At 33.0% G+C, this 19,129-nt stretch overlaps 1 protein-coding gene across 1 annotated transcript; it reads right to left on the bottom strand.

The window, feature by feature from the left end:
• Positions 1-6,575: 6,575 nt before the first annotated feature.
• Positions 6,576-9,733, bottom strand: LOC108485746 (secretory carrier-associated membrane protein-like). Its single transcript, XM_017789590.2, has 12 exons — positions 9,474-9,733; positions 9,259-9,366; positions 9,108-9,170; positions 8,360-8,393; positions 8,050-8,172; positions 7,900-7,962; positions 7,708-7,801; positions 7,571-7,616; positions 7,417-7,484; positions 7,210-7,258; positions 7,056-7,121; positions 6,576-6,946 (listed from the first exon to the last, which is right to left on the bottom strand). Exons 1-12 carry the CDS (start codon positions 9,534-9,536, stop codon positions 6,848-6,850), a joined length of 876 nt encoding a protein of 291 aa, XP_017645079.1. The 5' UTR covers positions 9,537-9,733; the 3' UTR covers positions 6,576-6,847.
• Between the last annotated feature and the right edge of the window lie 9,396 nt (positions 9,734-19,129).

Raw genomic sequence — 19,129 nt, forward strand, 5'->3', positions numbered from 1 at the left:
CTATGTTGTCAGGGTAGTCGTCATGGCCTCTTTTGACGAAGTTGTCTACTCCTTGCCTCAACCGATAGTAGATATGATTTCCTGGTGAACTGAACCACGACAAGTACTCTAAATAAGTCATCCTGTCTAATAAGAAAAATAGTTTGCAAATAGGTAAGAATTCCATCTTCGTCGATGTACTCCTTGTGAATGTTTTACCAATTCTCGTCGTTCTTCCTTCGCAACTCCACTTTGTGCAGTGCTTCTATGTCCTGCGGTGGCGGCGAAAATTTGTTGCCTCTACCTAAACTGCCACATCACTCGATCCTATTCGTGCATTTCCACTGTCGCATACACTATCAACGACACCTTTGCATCCACATACTCCAATTGGCCAAAAATTTTTACAGGACACATTCTATGATATCTAGCTCAACGTATGACATCTATTCAAACTGTAGTGCACAATTGCAAGTTCCATTATGTATGAAATTTTATTTTAGAAATCATTGCGTAATTATGATAGGTTGGAAAGAATAAGTAACTAACATTGGCGTCCGAGCGTTGATTTACAACAGCTTGATATCTTTAAGCTACTCGGGTAATCTCACATAACTTGGCTCATGGTTCCACCTATACAAGTGATATGTTAATTTAAACATATAATAAATAAACTACATTTACTATACAAACTACATATTTATTAAGAAATGATTTTTACCTTGTCACCAATGGGAACATGTATGAGTCAGTAACTTAGGGGCACTGAAATGGTAGTCGCCACCAAGTCCACGATTGCAGCAGGAGTAGACAACCATCAATTGACATCTTATCCGATTCTGTCGTCCGTAACAACTTCTGGTACAATGTGGCCAACACGGCTGATCCCCAACTCAATCGTTCATTTTCTTTGAAGTCGACTAGGTGTAGTAGCCACCTTAGGTATACCAAATTTTGAGATTTTTTAGGCATTATAATGCCCCCAATTAGCTTGAGGAAGAACGCCTGAGCGTATTGTTCTTTGACGACGTTGAGCCCGTCATTAGGAAGTTCTTTGAAATTCGTTTCCAACCACTTAATATGTATCCAATCACCTTAAAACCTATTCAACATCTTTCCAAAAATGCCTCGCAAAGATCCTGTTTATCGAGAACGACCATTGACCCTATGATGGCTGGCCCATACACTGGTAAACCTAGTTGTAAAGCTACGTCATCTAGTGTGATTGTACACTCGCCGCATGGAAGATAGAAAGTATGTGTCTCAAGCCTCCATCTTTCCACCAATGCGCTAATAAGTGTAGAATTGAGTTTGCAGCCCCCGAGCATATGAGATGCGTGCAAGAATCTCGTATCTTGTAAGTAACCATAAATTTCAAGGATTGTGCCCTTTTACAAATTATGTATGAACCCCTCCAAAGCACAATCGTTCACCTATTTATATCGATAAAAAAATTAATTTAAAATATTTTAAAAAATAAAAACTTTAAATGTTTGTCTTACCATTATCGCTTGAGCGGCTAAAATGTGCTTGTCATCAAAACGAATTAGAGAGATTGTCATTCGTAAAAATTCAATTGAAACAAATAAATATGAAATAATTAAAAAATAATATTTTGAAACGAGCGTGTCAGAAAATTTAAAACAGAACATGAGAGAATTGAGAGAATTAAGAGAGTTGAAAGTTCAGAAAGAATTGAAAATGTAGGATTTGAGTGAAAAAATTAAAATGACATGGTATTTATAGAAAAAAAATTTGATCGTTGGGCCCTTTAATTTTTTTTACCTTTGCTAGCCAACGGTCAAAAAGCTGTTGGAGAAAAACGAGCTTAGTTGGACACACTTTCTCTTTTTCTCTTCAAAAACAACTTTTTTTCCTAGATAAAAAAAAACATATATAGTTAATTTAGCCAAATTATTTATGATAATGATATGTTTTCAATAGTAAACTTAGATGTCGTCAAGTGTCAAGTGGCACTAAATCCCAAAAGCCACTCAATCATAATGGGAAAAGAAATGCTTTTTAAAGTGGTTCTGCCTCGGGCAACACCAAAATCATTTGTATTTTTCTTTAAATATTGTAAATATGGAAGAAATAAAAAAATTAATTTTTAAACTGGTGTCTCCTGATACATTGTCGGCACTAGGTTTTTTACTGTATCGGCACATACTTCTACATCATTAAACCCTATGCCAATTTTTTTAAAAAAATTTTAAACCAGTGTCGTCGTCAACGTATCAAGTGACACCACTTAAAAACATATTTTTTTTTTTGTGTTTATTCACTATTTAATTCAGATTTTTTAGAAACACAAAAAAATACAATATTTGACGCTGGTGCTGCCTGACAATATGATGGCATTAAAAAATATTTTTTAATCTGAAATGAGTGTCTCATAATAGATTATTTTTATGCTGGTACCGCTTAACACATTAACGTAACAGTGCAAAATATACTATTTATAAAAAGTTGTGTTTAATTGATTTTGTTATGGGTTGTCCGTAGTTTTGAATAAACTGTGGTTTTTCCTTTTTATTCGAAATTCTTTCACAGAATATTAAAATTGAACTTCAATTTAGTCCAAATTCACATTGGGAAACCAAGTATATATTTTTCACCACTATTAAATTAACTATTATAAAATAAAGCATTTGATTTATTTATAATTTTATATCTATAGTATATATTTTAGATATGGGTAAGCTACGTTATTAGTCACTGAACTATTAGTAAGATTCGTTTTGATCACTCAACCTTAAAAATTACAAAATGGTTATTGAACTATTAAAAATTTTCAGTTCAGCCATTAGGCTTGTAACGGCCTAATTTTCAGTGGTGTCGGAAATGGTGATTTGAGATCACTAAATCCGACAAATAAGATTGAACAAGATAGTAATTTAATATTTATGAGTCAAGTAAGAATTTAGAAGAATTTGTGAAATGGTGAAATTAGTGAATTAAAAGAATTTATTAGGTCAAACGGGTCAAAAACGAGGTATCGAGACCTCGAATTTGAAAATCAAGCTATAAATATTTTTATAAATATTTATGAAGTTTCATTTAGCTAGTATTAAAGTTTGGTTGAGAAATTTTAACGATTAGGTAGTCAATTAAATAAAAAGGACTAAATTGTAATAAAAATTTTTTTTGCTAAAAGGATTAAATAGCTCAAGCGTTAAAAGAAGGAAGATTTAAAGGGAAATTAAGCCTAAAAGTGAATAGGCTGGACGGCAAAGGCAAGAAAATCAGCAGAAAAATAAGGGAAATAAGGGCAAAATTGAAAATTTTACAACTTTAACATATAAAATAAGAACAAAATTGAAGAATCTAGAGATCTCTTCATATTTTATCAGCCAAAACACCATAGAAGGTCTGGAGAAAGCTGGTTTTTCATATTTTTACATCATATCAAGAAAACGAACTGAATCGTGGAAAGGAAAAAATTCAAGAATAGTCCCTAAATTTCTACGACTTTTGCAAATTAGCCCAGGTAAGTTCATATGGCAAAGTTCAATGTTTTGTTATGAAAATCTTATGATTGTTAAAGTATTTTATTGTTGATGAATACTATCAATTTGCATTAACTAATAAATAATGTGTAACTAAAAGTACAAATTAGTAGGAACAATGGATTTGAGTGCTTCTATTCTGTAACCCTGATGAATTGACGAAAAATATGTGATAAGTGTGCCCGTTTAAGACCATAGCTGGGCTATGGCATCGGTGCAATGTGATAAATTGACTCCGTATAAGACCGTAGCTGGGCTATGGCATCGGTATAATGTGATAATGTGATTCCGTATAAGACCATGTCTGGGATATGGCTTCGGTATGATATGTGAACCGTGTAAGACCATGGCAAGGCTATGGCTTCGGTGTGTGATGCGTAACAATGTGAAAGTCCATAGTTTACTATGGCAATGTGATAATGGAGCACTCAATTCCCTTATTGTTCCCTAATTTGACAATGAAGTAAATGAGAAATGGGCCTAAGGGAGTTAAATTGTGAGTAGCCATATGGAAATTATTCAAATGAGTTATTAATGAAATTGTGATTTGGAGGATGAAATAGTTAAACTAATAGATATATGATTGTGTATAATATTTGATAAGATTTGTGTTTTTATGCCTATGAGCTTACTAAGCTTCAATAAGCTTACTTGTGTGTGTTTGATAATTTCTTTTGTAGATTGAATTAAAGAGAAGTTGGTAGATCGGATCAACACAACAAGGCACACTATTCAGATCAATTCCGGTAGTTTTTGTTTTATGTTTAAAGATTTATATGGCATGTATAGAGTTTGAATGAATTGAAGAAAAGATGTTATAAACTAGTTAACAATATTTGTACTAAAACAGTTTTTGGTAAGTAGCAGTAGTTTGACTTTGAAAATTCACCATAAATTGTGGAAATTGAGTTAAGGCCTGAGAAAAAAATGAGATTAAAGCCTAATGAGTCTAGTTTCATATAGAGGAAACGGTGCATGCAATTGGATTTTATGTTATGAGATATTTAAATTGTTGTGAGACAGATTCTGAATGACTTCGAGTTCCCTTGTTCTAATTTGTAAAAATAATTAAAAATTGTAAAAAAATAATTACGAGTCATACTGTATATGTATGGATTCCTCATTGGGTCTATTTCTAAGAGAAACAAACAGCATGGTTATTTGAATTCTGTACAAGGAGAAATTTGGTTCGTAGTGCACAGGGGTCAAAGTAGCCAAACCCTGAAACAGGGGAGAATTTAACTAATAAACTGTACTAATTGGACCAACCAAAAATTATATAAAAAAATTGGTAAGTAGATATATGAGTCTAAATTCAGGGAAAATTTACGGATTTGAATTTCGAGTTTTATAACTCAAGATATGATTTTTCTAGCAACTATGACGCAGTTGGACAGCTTGTCTGAAAAGTATGATATAGATTATCTGAATTTGGTTAAGTGCTCAAATAAGTTTAGTAGTGCCTTGTGCTCGACTCCGGCGACGGTCTCGGGTAAGGGGCGTTACAAGGCTATTAAGGTTTTTTTATTATTTTTATTTTTATTTTTTAAGTGCAACTAGTGAGCTCCTATGGATGATTCAATGATCGATACGATGGATCGATACGATGGATCAATACCTATTGGCAAACAGAAGAACATACCTTAAGTTCAAGTAATTTTGATGATCAATGTCAAAGATTGAAGAAGAAAGTTGTTTAGATTTTAGTTTGCAGATTCTAACGTTCAAATTTGTTTCATGAAATAAAATTAAACTGTAATAAAGAAGGGGAATGAGAATTTTCAATTGGTGCAAGTGGTGCGAACAGAAAAGACCATACTACAACAATTTTAACAGCCCAACTCAATAACTTAAATAAAAACTTTTTAATAGTTTGGTGACCATTTTGTAACATTTTAAAGTTAAGTGAGTAAAACAAAAACTTACTTATAGTTTACTGACTAATGGTGTAGTTTACCCTTTAGATATTATTGTAATCAGTAGGGGGTCTCATTGATTGGAGTATAATTAGAGTACCTCAATTGCGAAGGTGAGAATTGAGGTAATTACAAAAATTATACTAAAATATAATTACTCTATGGCTTTTTAGGCACAACTTTAAATTATTTAAGTTTTAAAAATTATTTTTATACAATAAAATTTTAAATTTATGACATGAACTTTATTTTAAAAATTTAATTATATGTTACTTTACTAATTTTGTCTAAATAATCTAAAAATTTTGTTGATGATAATTAATTTCTCATATATTTTTGTCTACTAAATATTTAATTAAATTACATAGTATCTATTATAAATTATTAAAACAATTTTAACTAAATTACATAGTATTTTTATAATTATTCATACTAATTTTAATTAAATTATATAGTATTTATTATTTATTAATACTTAGTCAAAGACCAATTGATGATGGCAAGAAGTATATGATTATTGGTATAGAGAGAACAATCCAACAAATATAGAATCAGGGGCAAATTCATAAAAATTTTAGGGATTGATATTGAATTATAAAATATTTGAGAGATTAAAGTGTACTTTGATTATGTATTAACTCATATTTTGCTCATTTTAAAGAACTAAATAAAATATTTTAATTTTGGGGCTTGAAATGTAATTTTATTATATATTAATTTTAATTTTATCATTTATAAAAAATTAAAAGACTATTTTTCAATTTTTGAGGGTAAGAGGAGCAAGGCTCATACTTGCCCCTTGTATTTGTTTCCATACAACACGCTAGAGTAATTAGATAAAAATAAAATTATATAAGATATTTATTTTTCTTGTTAATTTTATTAGCAATCGAATGGATACATTCTTAGATTAAAATAATTTTCATGGACTTTGGAAACGTCGAGAAGAGTTGGTAGTTGATGAAAAAAGAAAGAAAAATCAAAATGAAATAAAGTGAAAGGACAAGGAAATTGACTTATAATAATAATAATAATAAAAGAAAAGCGCGGCTGATGCGTAACGTTTGGTGTACAATTTTTTGTTATAGCTTACTCAACTTGAGGCTGCTTCAACATTTTTCTCCATAAATTCCTCTTTCTAGAAGAAAAACTCACGCACACCAAATACAAATTTATTACATAAGATGTGAAACTTATTTCAACCTGCTCAAATTCAAGCAACAATCCCAATGAACAGAATATTTTGGTCAAATCTAATATAAAATTAATCAAAGACTGAATGGTTTTGCAGCAAATTAGGAAGATACGAAGATGTCAATGTCAGGTCATATACAAAGACCTTTCCAACAAAAAGAAATGTATTTACAAATGACAAAAGCCAGGTTGAAAGCATGTCTCAGCTCTAAAAGTGAAGTTCTAATAGATGTGGTTTCTTTGCTAGCTTTATAAGCTTATTTCTGGTGCTGCCATGGCACCTCCTCTTGCAGCATTACGTTTTGCCTCCGCTGTCTTTCCACTGCCACGGAAATACCTATAAACTCTCTGCCAAAAAGAAAAAAAAAAAAAAAAAACATGGGTAATTCGCGCGTGTTTGAAATTTCTAATTGCAGCAGCAAAGTGTGGAATGAACTCAAGATGTTTGATGATATACCTGAATGACCCAGATGCTTAACAGTGACTCAACACAGAATAACCCAAATCCTACGAAGTAGAAGATCTGCGAATAAAAAGACAAATGTTTTAATTATAGTTATTTACCCTTTCATATCAAACAATTCAAGAGAAGAAATGATCCTTAATTTTACCCCTACTAAAGCATTGTCGCTCATAGTACGCAACGCACTCACGAATCCCCTGCACCACCCCATAACAGTACATTAAGTCATGATCAGGAGTAGGGAAAACTGGAAAATGAATTGCATCAGTTTTGGACCAAAAACTAAAAGAGATTTTACTATCAAATCCAACCAGTTATGCCAGTGTCAGACATGGATATGTGTCCAGAAACTTACGAGAAAGATAACCCATCATAAATTATAGGCGGAGCAACCGAACCATAAATGCAGAAGCCGATATGTATCTGCAACCAGACAACAAAAATTGTATAAAATTGCTAGCTGTGGGAATCTGGCAAGGGTTAACCAGATGCACAAAACAATACATTACCACATAAAACATGAAAAACCATCCGAACTTAAACGCACTGTCTTTCCTGCAACATGATTATAAAGAAAGATAATTCATTAAACAGAATGAAGAACGTTGTTAAAAAAATGAGGGAAGAACAGGGTTTTAATTAGTACCTGCAAGCTCGATAAAGTGGACGATACCATAGTAAATAAGCTCCTGGTACGCCTATAATGAAATAGATGACAGCCAGGAACCATATCCTTACCCCTAAATGTAATAGTTTTTAAGATTCAACCATCAGAATCTAAAGATTGTAATGAAAAAGAAAGAAAACCCAGGAGTAGCAACGGGATTTCTAATCCAACCTGACCCTTTGATGCTTGCTGTGGAAACAGCTATGATATTCCAGAAAAGGCATAGGATCAACCCTGCATGAAATGAACATTCATCATTCTATCTTGTTTGTAATAATAAAATCTTAGCTATGCATTTTGACAAGCAGCTTGCTTACATACCTATGAAGGTGGCGAAAGCTACATATAGCATTCGATGTAGATAATTAGGTATGTCATTTGCAATGTCATGGTGGATGATTGGGAAAAACGGTGGCCAATTTTTCACATCCAGAAACACCCCAGCTACAACCAAAACAAAATCAACCTTGTGACGGTCAATCATTATTTTATATATGTATTTTTAAAACCAAGAAGCTGCATTGCAAATTTAAGAATAAAAACATCAAACCTGCTAAAATGAACTTGAAGAAGCTTAAATACCCAGAAGAGAGAGATTAAATTTGCAAAAAAATTTAGTGGCAAATATTACCTCGTGCTAGAGCTTCTTCTTTCCTTTTAACTTCCTGATGAATGCATGTCCGCGAAAGATGGTAATGAGTAAGAATTACGAACAAGGGCAATTCAATGATTCATCTACTGCTAAAGGCCATTGCGTAAGATATATACATACATACATGAATATGGTGACTATGAATAGTATACGCTTTGACTTTTCATTATATAATTAATAAACAGTGTTGTTGATGGGATTTTGAACGTTCGGAGAGACTTTGTGAAATATTGTCCACCAGGGTGACGGCTAACAGATCTCTTCCACAAGTTCGAGCCGGAATGTCTATGTTTGATTTTATACTTAAGTTTTATCTCTCGAATTTGTTTCAAAATGACTCTGCTGGAGCCTGGAGTTCAAGGAATAGTGAGTTTAGAGGGGTGAGTGAAGGAGAACTCAACATTTGCTCTTGATGGGATTTGAACTCTTACTTTCACCTAACAACTACAAGACTAAGGAGGATGCTATTTGTGGGTAAGATTGACATCTCACACTGAGTGTACGGTGGAATCCATGGGAAGTTAAAATTCTGATTTGATAGTAGTATAGGATTCAATTCTTACTTTTTCATTTTAACGCATTAACATGATTTGGACTAATCTCTCTTACTAACAAGTAATAACAGTAAGGAAAAAAAGTCAATTTAAAGCAAAATTATGAAGTGATAGTACAAGGAATAAAAACATAATTTGGCCAAGTTTTTAACATGTTTGTAAAGATGTATTACCTCTTCCCTCCTTCTAAGTTCAGCTTCCTTGGCCTGGAGTTCTCTCTCTTTCTGCTTCAAATTCTACATTTCAAGCATCATAATACATATAGTCAGAAAAAAGCTGATGTGATGAGTTGGACAACATCCAGAAAAGTGGGTTTGAAATTACCGTGGGATTATCAAGATTGATCTCAATGACTGGATTGCGATCATAATTGTAGCTGACAGGTTCAGGAGGAAGAGCTGGAAGCCTTGAGTGCGAATATTGTGAAGGGTTCTGCATGTTTACCAATTATCCAAACTCATAAACTACGTACAGATTCTATATATATGTGTATAGGATAAATTATAAATATAGAGTGGATGGAGAGATATGAAACTCACGGAAAAAGGATTAACTTGATCTTCTTCTTCGTCAAAAGGGTTCCTATCGCGGTAACCAGCCATGGTTCCTTTTCTTGTTCTTGGGATGTGAAGACGACATTTTGTTTACCGAGGGAGAAGTGGTGTTATATAGAGAGAGAAAGAATTTACAAAGTTTGTCTTTGTTGGGATGTACCATTGCGTTGAAGCCAAGGCGAAAAGGAATTTGAGAGACGAGAAGAGAAGGACGGCAACATGGTATATATAAACTACTCTTGTCTTAACTTTCGGATTCATCGAAGAAACTCAGTGTTTTATAGCTTGTTCAGTGTTTCTATTGGAGAGTGACCTGGTAAACAACAACATCTAAGCACGTTATTTCATAGGAAGATAAATGCTTTATCTTCTTTCATCTAAATAAACAGTACGCCTCTACACACAAAATTCGAATCCTAAATAACCAAATTAAGTTAGGATTATCTTTAAACTAAAAACGCCATCAACATTGTTTTGGTCTCTTGGTGTTTTTTTATTGTGCTTTGTGGTATCGATTTGTTTCAGTATACTATTTTAAATTGATCTATATTCTTTAAAAAATTTTAATGTATAAATATATTTATAAATATCAAATTAATAATAGTAAATCAATCTCAAAGATAAAATATTTATCAATTATTTAAATTACTCATTTATAAACTCGACAAATAAAAATCTATCATTCAAATAAATCTAAAATTAATAATAAAATCCATAAAAATCTAAGGATTTAGCTTTTTTTTTGCTGGATTTTTTCTTTGATAATCTTTATTATATTTAAGTTTTATTAGATTTTAAATGTGAATATATATATATATATATATTTTATATTTTAAGAAGGAAGGAAGGCTTGGAAGGTTCTTCACAGTTCTTATTTTCCTATTGGAAATCCCGTTTGAGGATATCCGCCCAAGTCCATTAACAAATCAGCCCAAATTTGGGACATTTGGAGGAGACCACCTGTCTCAGCTAAAGCTTTTTTATCTTCTTCTCTTTCACGACAAAACCGTTTCCCTTAAGAAATATTGCCTCCATTTCAACGCCGTCACCGCTGTCGGAGTCTCGATCGGTTACCGTCGATTCGCTATCCTTAACTGCCCGACGTCTGCGGAACCGCAACAGGACCTCCTGAACGTGAGGGAGACTACCGCTGTCCAATAAAGATGAGTTTTTTTCTCTGCCTTTTTTCGATTTAACTAAACGGGTTGTGGATGGTGAAGTTGAAGTGGCCGAATGGTTGTTGGAGGCTTGTGGGAGAGGGTTTAAGTTTGGTTTAGGGGTTAGTTGAGAGTTGATAGTGGTGAAGATAGTGATGGAGGTGGGAGCCTTGGTTGTTTGGGGATGAAGTTGGGTTAGTGAGGTGCTAAGGGCGGTTTGGTGGGTTAAGGGTGTAGTCGGATGGTTTTGAATCTTGAGGGAAGCTGAAAAAGAATGTTTTTCTTGCTCTGAATTCATAAAAATGCAGCTAACCTCTTTTTGCTTGATTTTTGGATGCTGCTATAGGAGCTAGGAGAGAAGGAGCATGAGCTCCTCATAGAGCTGCGGTGGCATGGCTGTGCTGTGCTGTGCTGGCCTCGTGCGGAATGGTGCCGAGGAATGTAAGCGGTTGTTGCCATTTCCTTGTGCAGGTAGCTGGCCTTTTGGAGGAGACCACCTGTCTCAACAGTTGTTTGAAATTTGGGATGTAATTGTCAACCTTGTGAAGTTTTGGGCTTTTATTGTAAATTTTCAATTTTTGATTTTTTTAAAATCTTGATTTTTTGTATTTTTGTTAAAAAATATTTTTAACGAAATACTTTATAAATAAAAAAAATGAAATAAAATAAATAACTGAATGGGCCAAAAGTAAAATAAATATCATCCAAATGTCCAATTAACTCAAAGTTATGTTAAATTAGTGAGGCATGCACTTCAATTTTTTTTTTTTACAAAATGTAACGCTAAAATCTCAATTTGAATGAACATTAATCTGACATATTTAACAAGTTATGAATATTTGTATTCTTAAACTTGACAATTAAAATTAAGTTAAATTGCATTTATCACAAAATATTAATTTAGATTTGGACAAAATTTAATGTTTGCATATCTACACACCAATGGGATTGATTACGTGCACGGATGCGCAAAAAACAAATAATTTTATAAAATAATTTAAAGTACAGTTTTAATTGCAAGTGTACAATGTCAATTGTAATATTATAGTGTCCAATGAAACGAAACACTGAAGTATTCCAAAGGTTGAACCCAAAGGAGTCGGCGATTAAGTGATTTCTAAACTACAGAAATGCAATTAAAAGAGTCTAGTTGACTAATCACTAAATAATTATATTACGACAAGTCATACAAAGGGTTAATTACACTAATTAACTACCTAGAAATGTAAAAGGATTAAATTGTAAATCTAGCAAGGTATGAATCTAACAAATATGATAACAAACAACGGTTGGTTAACCTTTGAATTAGCGATCTAAATAACTAATACTCCTAAATTGGTCTAATTTTATCTCTCGGGCTCAATTTTACCAAGTTAAATAAATTAGTTTAGTTTATCTCTCGACCTCATCGAAGTAATTTAGGATTATCAAATTGGTACTCGATAAGATCTCCTCTCGATCTCACTTATCTTAATTTTCCCTTAAGGGCGTCAATCCTAAGTTTTGAATTCTATTCAATTTAGTCCAAATTTTACGATTTAATCCCTAAACCCAAAAATCAACTTCCCTACATTTTCATCAACCAACCACCTATGATTTAACTATTCATGCTTATATCTACACACATTAACAACATATAATCAATCACAAATGGCATTAACTTAATCACAAATCAAGACAATAAAAACTTAAGCTTTTTTTCAAAAACTTGGAGAAAACAACAATGACTGTAACAACTCGATTTTGGGCCTAGTCGGACCAGTGGTTTTGGAACCACTAATCCGAGGCCGGAGAAATTATTTTTTATATTATTTTATGTGTTATAACATGATTATATGAGTGCATGAAAGTTTTGGTGAATTAATTTTAAATATTGCTTGCTTAATTGCGAAAAAGGATTAAATCGCATAAAGGGCAAAAGTTTTGTTTTTCTAACAAATGGTGTTAAATATCTAGAGAATCATAATTAGGGGTCTTTAAAGAGCAAATAGACCCATTTCAATAGGGCTGGCCAGCCATAGATACAAAGAAAAACAAAAGTCAAAATTTTGTGGTAGTAGGTGGTTTAACTTGAAATAAAATAAAACAAAAAGAAAGGGTTGTCATCTTTTTCATCTTCTTGTCCATACCATCGAAAAATCATCCATTTTAAGGGTTTTGGGAGTTCAAAATTTTAGCCACTTTTTACTCTTGCAAGTAAGTGATTTTGATGGTTTTTTTTTTTTGATAATTTTTGTACTTTTAGGACCCTTATAGCTTAATTTAGCTAATGGAGGGACTATTTTGCAAATGGTTGAAATTTTAGGGTTTTTAAAATAAATATTTTGTGTTTTTTGTTGAAATATTATGGAAGAAAATGAGTTATGGTTGTTAAATAAACAACTATTTTGAAGTAGTTTTTATGAAAACCCTGACTAAGGACCATTTTGTATAAGTTATAAATTATGTGATAAATGTGTGAAATAATTGGAATTGTGGGCTGCTTCTAGCATACAACGAATTCGGCTAGGCTTGGTTAGTGAGAAAATTTGATGAAAATCGATTTACGAGCCTAAGAGTAAAATCGTAATTTTGTGAAAGTATAGGGGCAAAATGGTCATTTAGCCAAAATATAGTTTGTGAAATGTCTTGATTAATGTGATGATTAAATTAGTGAATTTTATCATTTTAGATCAAGAAATACCAAATGCGGACCTAGACCGGGGGAAAACCAAGCTAGTGGACTAAATCAAGCTAGTCACCCATATTTTGTATACTGAGGTAAGTTGCACTTAAATATTAAAACTCTATTGTTATTATGCATTAAAGTATCGATATTGCATGAAATGTTCGATTTTTTTACGAATATGCATGACAAAATTTGATGTGGAGAAACTCCTGTTGAACTGTAGGAATAGATCGGATATCCATGCCGTGATTCTAGGGATATGTGAGCCAGTGTAAGACCATGTTTGGAATATGGAATCAGCATCTATATGAGAGCTAGTATAAGACCATGTCTGGGACATGGCATCGGCCTTGATATGTGAGCCAGTGTAAGACCATGTCTGGGACATGGCGCCGGCTTCGATATGTGAGCCAGTGTAAGACCATGTTTGGAACGTGGCATCGGCATCTATATGAGAGCTAGTGTAAGACCATGTCTGGGATATGGCAATGGCCTCGACATGTGGGATAGTGTAAGACCATGTTTGGAACATGGCATCGGCACCGATATATGAGAGCCAATGTAAGACCATATCTGTGATATCTTGAATTAGGGCCTAAACGGAATAGTGGTTTCGAAACCATAATTCTAAAGTAGAAAAATTTATTCTGATTAATTTTTATAATTTATTGAGTGATTAGATGCATGTGTTAGAATATCGATAGAAAATTTCATGAATTGCATGTATAATTTGCCTATTAGGACTTAATTGCAAAAGTTGATAAATATGAGTTCTAGATGTTAAAGGATTTAATTGAAGAGCATAATTGAAGTAGAGGTCCTTAAATGGTAATTATACCCTTAGGTTTTCATGGACAAAAGTGGACATACATAGGTAGAAATAACCAAAGTTTTTAATGAAGGGTATTTTAGTCATTTGGTAATTAAAAGATTAAAAAAAGGAAAAAGATGGCAAAATATGTCCATCTTCTTCATTAGGATGAAATTTCACGGGTTCTCCATAGCTAGGGTTTGTTTCAAGCTTCCAAGCTCCATAGTAAGTGATTCCAAGCCCCGTTTTTAATGTTCGTTACGTTTTTGGAGTCCCGGCAACTTGATTTAGCTTATTCTAGCAATAATTTAACCTAGGGTTTATATTTGGAAAAATACCCATAGGTAAAATGTGTTTATTTTGATGTTTTATGGTATAATATGAAGCTTTAAATTGTGTTAAACAACTTTTGCTAAACGATTTTATGTGAAAACGAGTAAAATGACATAATTGGTAAAAATACCTAATGTTTATAACTACATGTTAGAGTGAGAATTTGATGTTTTCATAGAAGGGAAAAATGATCAGCATGTCATAAAACATAATAATTTTGGAAAAAAAATTTAATTTTTGAGCTTTGGGCAAAAGTGTAAATATGCAGAAGTGTAGAGGCAAAATCATAATTTTTCCAAAGTTAGAGTTAAGGACTATTTTGATAAATGTGAGCATTAAGTCAACTAAATGTGTTATTTTAGACCAAGAAAGATGTGGAATCTACCTTGATCGGGGAAAGGAAAAGATTGTGGACTAAATTGCAAAATTTCTTTATTTTGTACCGAGGTAAGTTTAGGTGTAAATGTAGTAACATAATTGTCATTTTAAGTAATTTAATTTAATTTATATGATATGATGATTAATATCATGAAATATTATGCTTTGTGGTTATTATTGAGTAATATGCAAATTATGTGTGCTACTTGTTAAATATGAATTGCTACCGAGTATCGATTTCGATATTCCGTGGAAGACGAAAAAGATATGTGATCGAGGAAAAATCCCGTTTAAACCTTGGGAATAGATTAGAATACAAGTGACATATCACTAAGATGTTTGAGTTCTGAGCTGGTTGAGTTGAGTCCGAGTTCACTTATGGGCGGGTTACATGGTAGCTTGGCTACATAATTTCCACAGGCTATTGAGTTTGTCTAGCTGCGGGTATGGCACTTATGTGCATGAAATCCGTGTATTCGAATCATATTCCGATGTGTTCAACGGGTAAATCTTAAATGGATAAGGTGAGTACCTAAAATGAAGGTGACATGTTAGTAAGTGTGGTGAATGAGAAAATTTGTACAGGTATATACTTAACCCTCGGGTTGAGACTTCAATATAACAATAATATGGTAGGATCATGAATGAGAAATATGATATGAATGCTTTGGTGATATTATGCTAATGTGGATTTCGTATTATTGCATGGTTATGTTACTTGCTATTTACATGTGAACTTACTAAGCAATTATGCTTACTCCCTCCTCTCTATTCTTTGTAGTTTTGTCAAGCCGGCTAGGAGATCGGGAACGGTCGGAGGCGCGGTTACACTATCAACAAACTATTTCGGTATAATGACTTGTATGTTTTGGGAATACGGCATGTATAGCATTATAATCATTTTGTGTATATAATCTTATGATATGGCTCATGGATGACATGGAAATGTTTGAGAATGATTAGCTATTGGAGTGGCTAATTAAGATTATATTTGATAACACGTATGCTTTATGTGCTAACTAATCTATGGAAATCCATAAAATGGTGAAATTGGCTATAAAACAGAATCACACAGCAGCAGTGACGTGAGTTTGAAAAAACACTAAAAATATTAGAGATAGAATTAGATGATGAATAAAATATGGAATTGAAGCTTAATGAATCTATTTTCATGTGGAAGAAACAAAATAGGTAAAAGAGTTTTATTTTATGAGATATTTATGTTTTCGTGAAACAGGGTCAGAGCAATTTCTGGATTCCCTGTTCTGACTTTAGAAATTCATCATAAATTTTGTAAAAATAATTAGGACTAAAACTTTATATGTATGGATTACTTATTGAGTCTATTTTTAAGATAAATAAACGAAATGGTCATTGGATCTCTGTACAGGAAGAAATTTTATTCATAGTGCACAGGAGTCAGAGTAGCCAAACCCTAAAATAGGGGAGACTTTAACTAATAAACTGTACTAATTGGCCCTATCAAAAATTCTAGAAAAAAATTAGTAAGTAGATATATGAGTCTAGTTTCAGGAAAAATTTACGGAATTTGATTTCGAGTTTCATAACTTGAGATATGATTTTTTTAGAGACTATGACGCATATGGACAGTTTACTACGAGAATTGTTTGAACTTGTTTAAATGATAAAATAAGTTTAGTAATGTCTCATGCTGGACTCCGGTGACGGTCTCGGGTAAGGGGGTATTACAATATCTGGGACATGGCATCGGCATCTTACCCTTTTTGTATGAGGCTTAGCGGGTATCCATTTATTTTTCCAACTGGTTCAACGGGTAATTTAAAGATTATATCATGATTGAGAAAAGTTATGATTACGTTGCAAGTGGCACAGGTACCTAAACGAAACTCATAAGAATGAGCTTGGGTTATGTATATGAATAGTAAGGGTGAAATGTTATGTTTACAGTCATTCAAGAATCTTGTGCAAGTGTATGATATGTTATGAGTATGATGTTACTTGGTAAAACAATGTTAATTATTTACTTGTAACTTACTAAGCTTTATGCTTACTCCCTCTCTTTTCCATTTTCTTATAGTGTCGCTAAGCTAGCATCGGGAATCAAGGGACGTCGGAAGTCTTGATCACACTATCACCTGAAGCTTTTGGTATAGCTAGTTTAAATGTTTTGAGTGTGGCATGTATTGGGACTTGGTCTTTCTGTTTAATGTCATGTTAGTTTAGCCACAAGTGTTGGCTTATATGGATGTAATATTCATTTTGTATAGGTCATTGACGTTGGCTAATATTGATTATTATTAAATGCATTTGATGAAAATTCTCATGGTTGTGGCTATTTTTAGTTATGTGTGTTTATACTTGAATTGGAGATGTTTGATGTTGTGTAGGTTGGTGCAAGTAAGGGTGGCAAAAAAGCTTGGTAGATAGCCTTGTTTTTGTCTACACGGTCTGCCCCACAAACGTGTAGTCAGGCCGTGTGTCCCCTGCACCTAAATTTGGCAAAACAGAATGCCTAGTAGTAACCATACAGGCGGAGACACTGCGCGTGTCTCAAACGTGTGGAGGACACGGCCTAGTACACGGGCGTGTACCATGAACGTGTGCCCTTAAAGGGTTACTGATGTTAGAAATAGAATGTCAAGGTTTTTGTACATGGGCTGAGACACAGGCATGTCATGGCCGTGTGGGGGACACGGGCTATGGACACGAGCGTGTGCCAAGATGTGTGAAAATTCCTGTAGGTTCGAATCGAGAAATAAATTCGCACGTACGGGCATGTCCTGATATGTTCAGGCCGTGTAAGCCACACGGGCCTTCAACATGGCCATGTTAAGAAAATACACGGGCGTGTCGCCCTTCCACATAGGCGTGTGCCCCTGTCTGCGTTGAAATTTTACAAAGTTTTCTAAAGTGTTTAGTTTATTCTCGAAACATTTCCAAAGCGTGTTTTGGACCTCGTAGGTTTATATTAGGGTCGTTAAGAGGAAGTTTGAAAGTTTAAAAAAAAATCAAGTGAAACTTTATGACCCGAAAATGTTTGTATGTATGTGTTTAATTCCGGTAACACCTCGTATCCTGTTCCGGCGTCGAACTCGAGTAAGGGGTGTTACAATGACAACAAAATAAATAAACAAAGACACCAAAGAAATGGGCTTTTCTATAAAACTAACCCCAAAAATAATTAATTAATTAAGTGACCTTTTTTAAAAAAAATAAAAATAACCTAAAATTTACAGTAAAAGTTGGTGCAGCCAAAGTATTGACGCTACCAACATGCCATGTCAGCAATCGAGATAAAAAAAATTAATTTTTTGGTGGAGTCATGTAGAATGGCACCACCTGTATAAATACTAGGGAAAGACTACAATTTTTTAAAAAATGAGGGGGCTTTAAACAAATTTACCTTTTTTTGGTGAAGACAAATAATTTGGCGTCAGCATATTCCATGGCCTGCTGCTAGAGGTGCGCATGGGCCGCCTGAAATTTGGGAGGGTTTGGGCAAAAATATAGGCCCGAAAAATGGGTTTGGATAAAAAAATTAAGCCCGTTTAAAAAATGGGCCGGGCCTCGGTAAGGCATTTTTGGCCCGAGCCCAGCCTGGCCAGGCTCGAATTCACTACATGACAAAAAATCTATTTTTTAATATTATTTTCTTATTGTTTTCTTCCTATTTTGCTACTATTTTACTATTATGTTGCTACTATTTTGTTGTTATTATTTGGATATTGTATAAAATTTATTTTATTGTTAATTTTTATTATTTTAAACACATTTGTTAATTTTGTTATTATTTTAGAAGCATTTGCTTGTTAAGTTGCATCTATTTTAGTGTTATTTAAGTATACATATTTTTAAAATTTATTTTCAATATGTTGAGAAATATTTATTTTGATGTTTTTAGTATTTTTGATAGCTTATATATATTTTAAAATTATATAAAAATAATATAAAAATTAATATGGGTGGGTAGGTCGGACAGAGTTTTAACATTTTATTCGTGTCGGCTTGGGAAAAATTTTAGGCCCATCTTTCGGGCCGTGCCCGCAAGCAAACGGGTCTAATTTTGTAGTTGGGCCCGACCGAACTCAACCCGCCCCGGCCGACCCATGCACACCTCTACTTGTTTGCCTATGTCCTTTTTCTGAATTTTTTAATTTATTTTTCATTTTTCTGTTTTTATTAGTTTTTATTATTTGTTTATTATTTGTTTTACAATATTTTAAATGTATATTTGAAATGTTTTATAATATTATTTATTAAAATTTAAATATAATTTATTTAATATTATAAAATATTTAAAATATATTATTTT

This window comes from Gossypium arboreum, chromosome 6, assembly GCF_025698485.1.
Source record: "Gossypium arboreum isolate Shixiya-1 chromosome 6, ASM2569848v2, whole genome shotgun sequence".
In the NCBI taxonomy this organism is placed as follows: Eukaryota; Viridiplantae; Streptophyta; class Magnoliopsida; order Malvales; family Malvaceae; genus Gossypium; species Gossypium arboreum.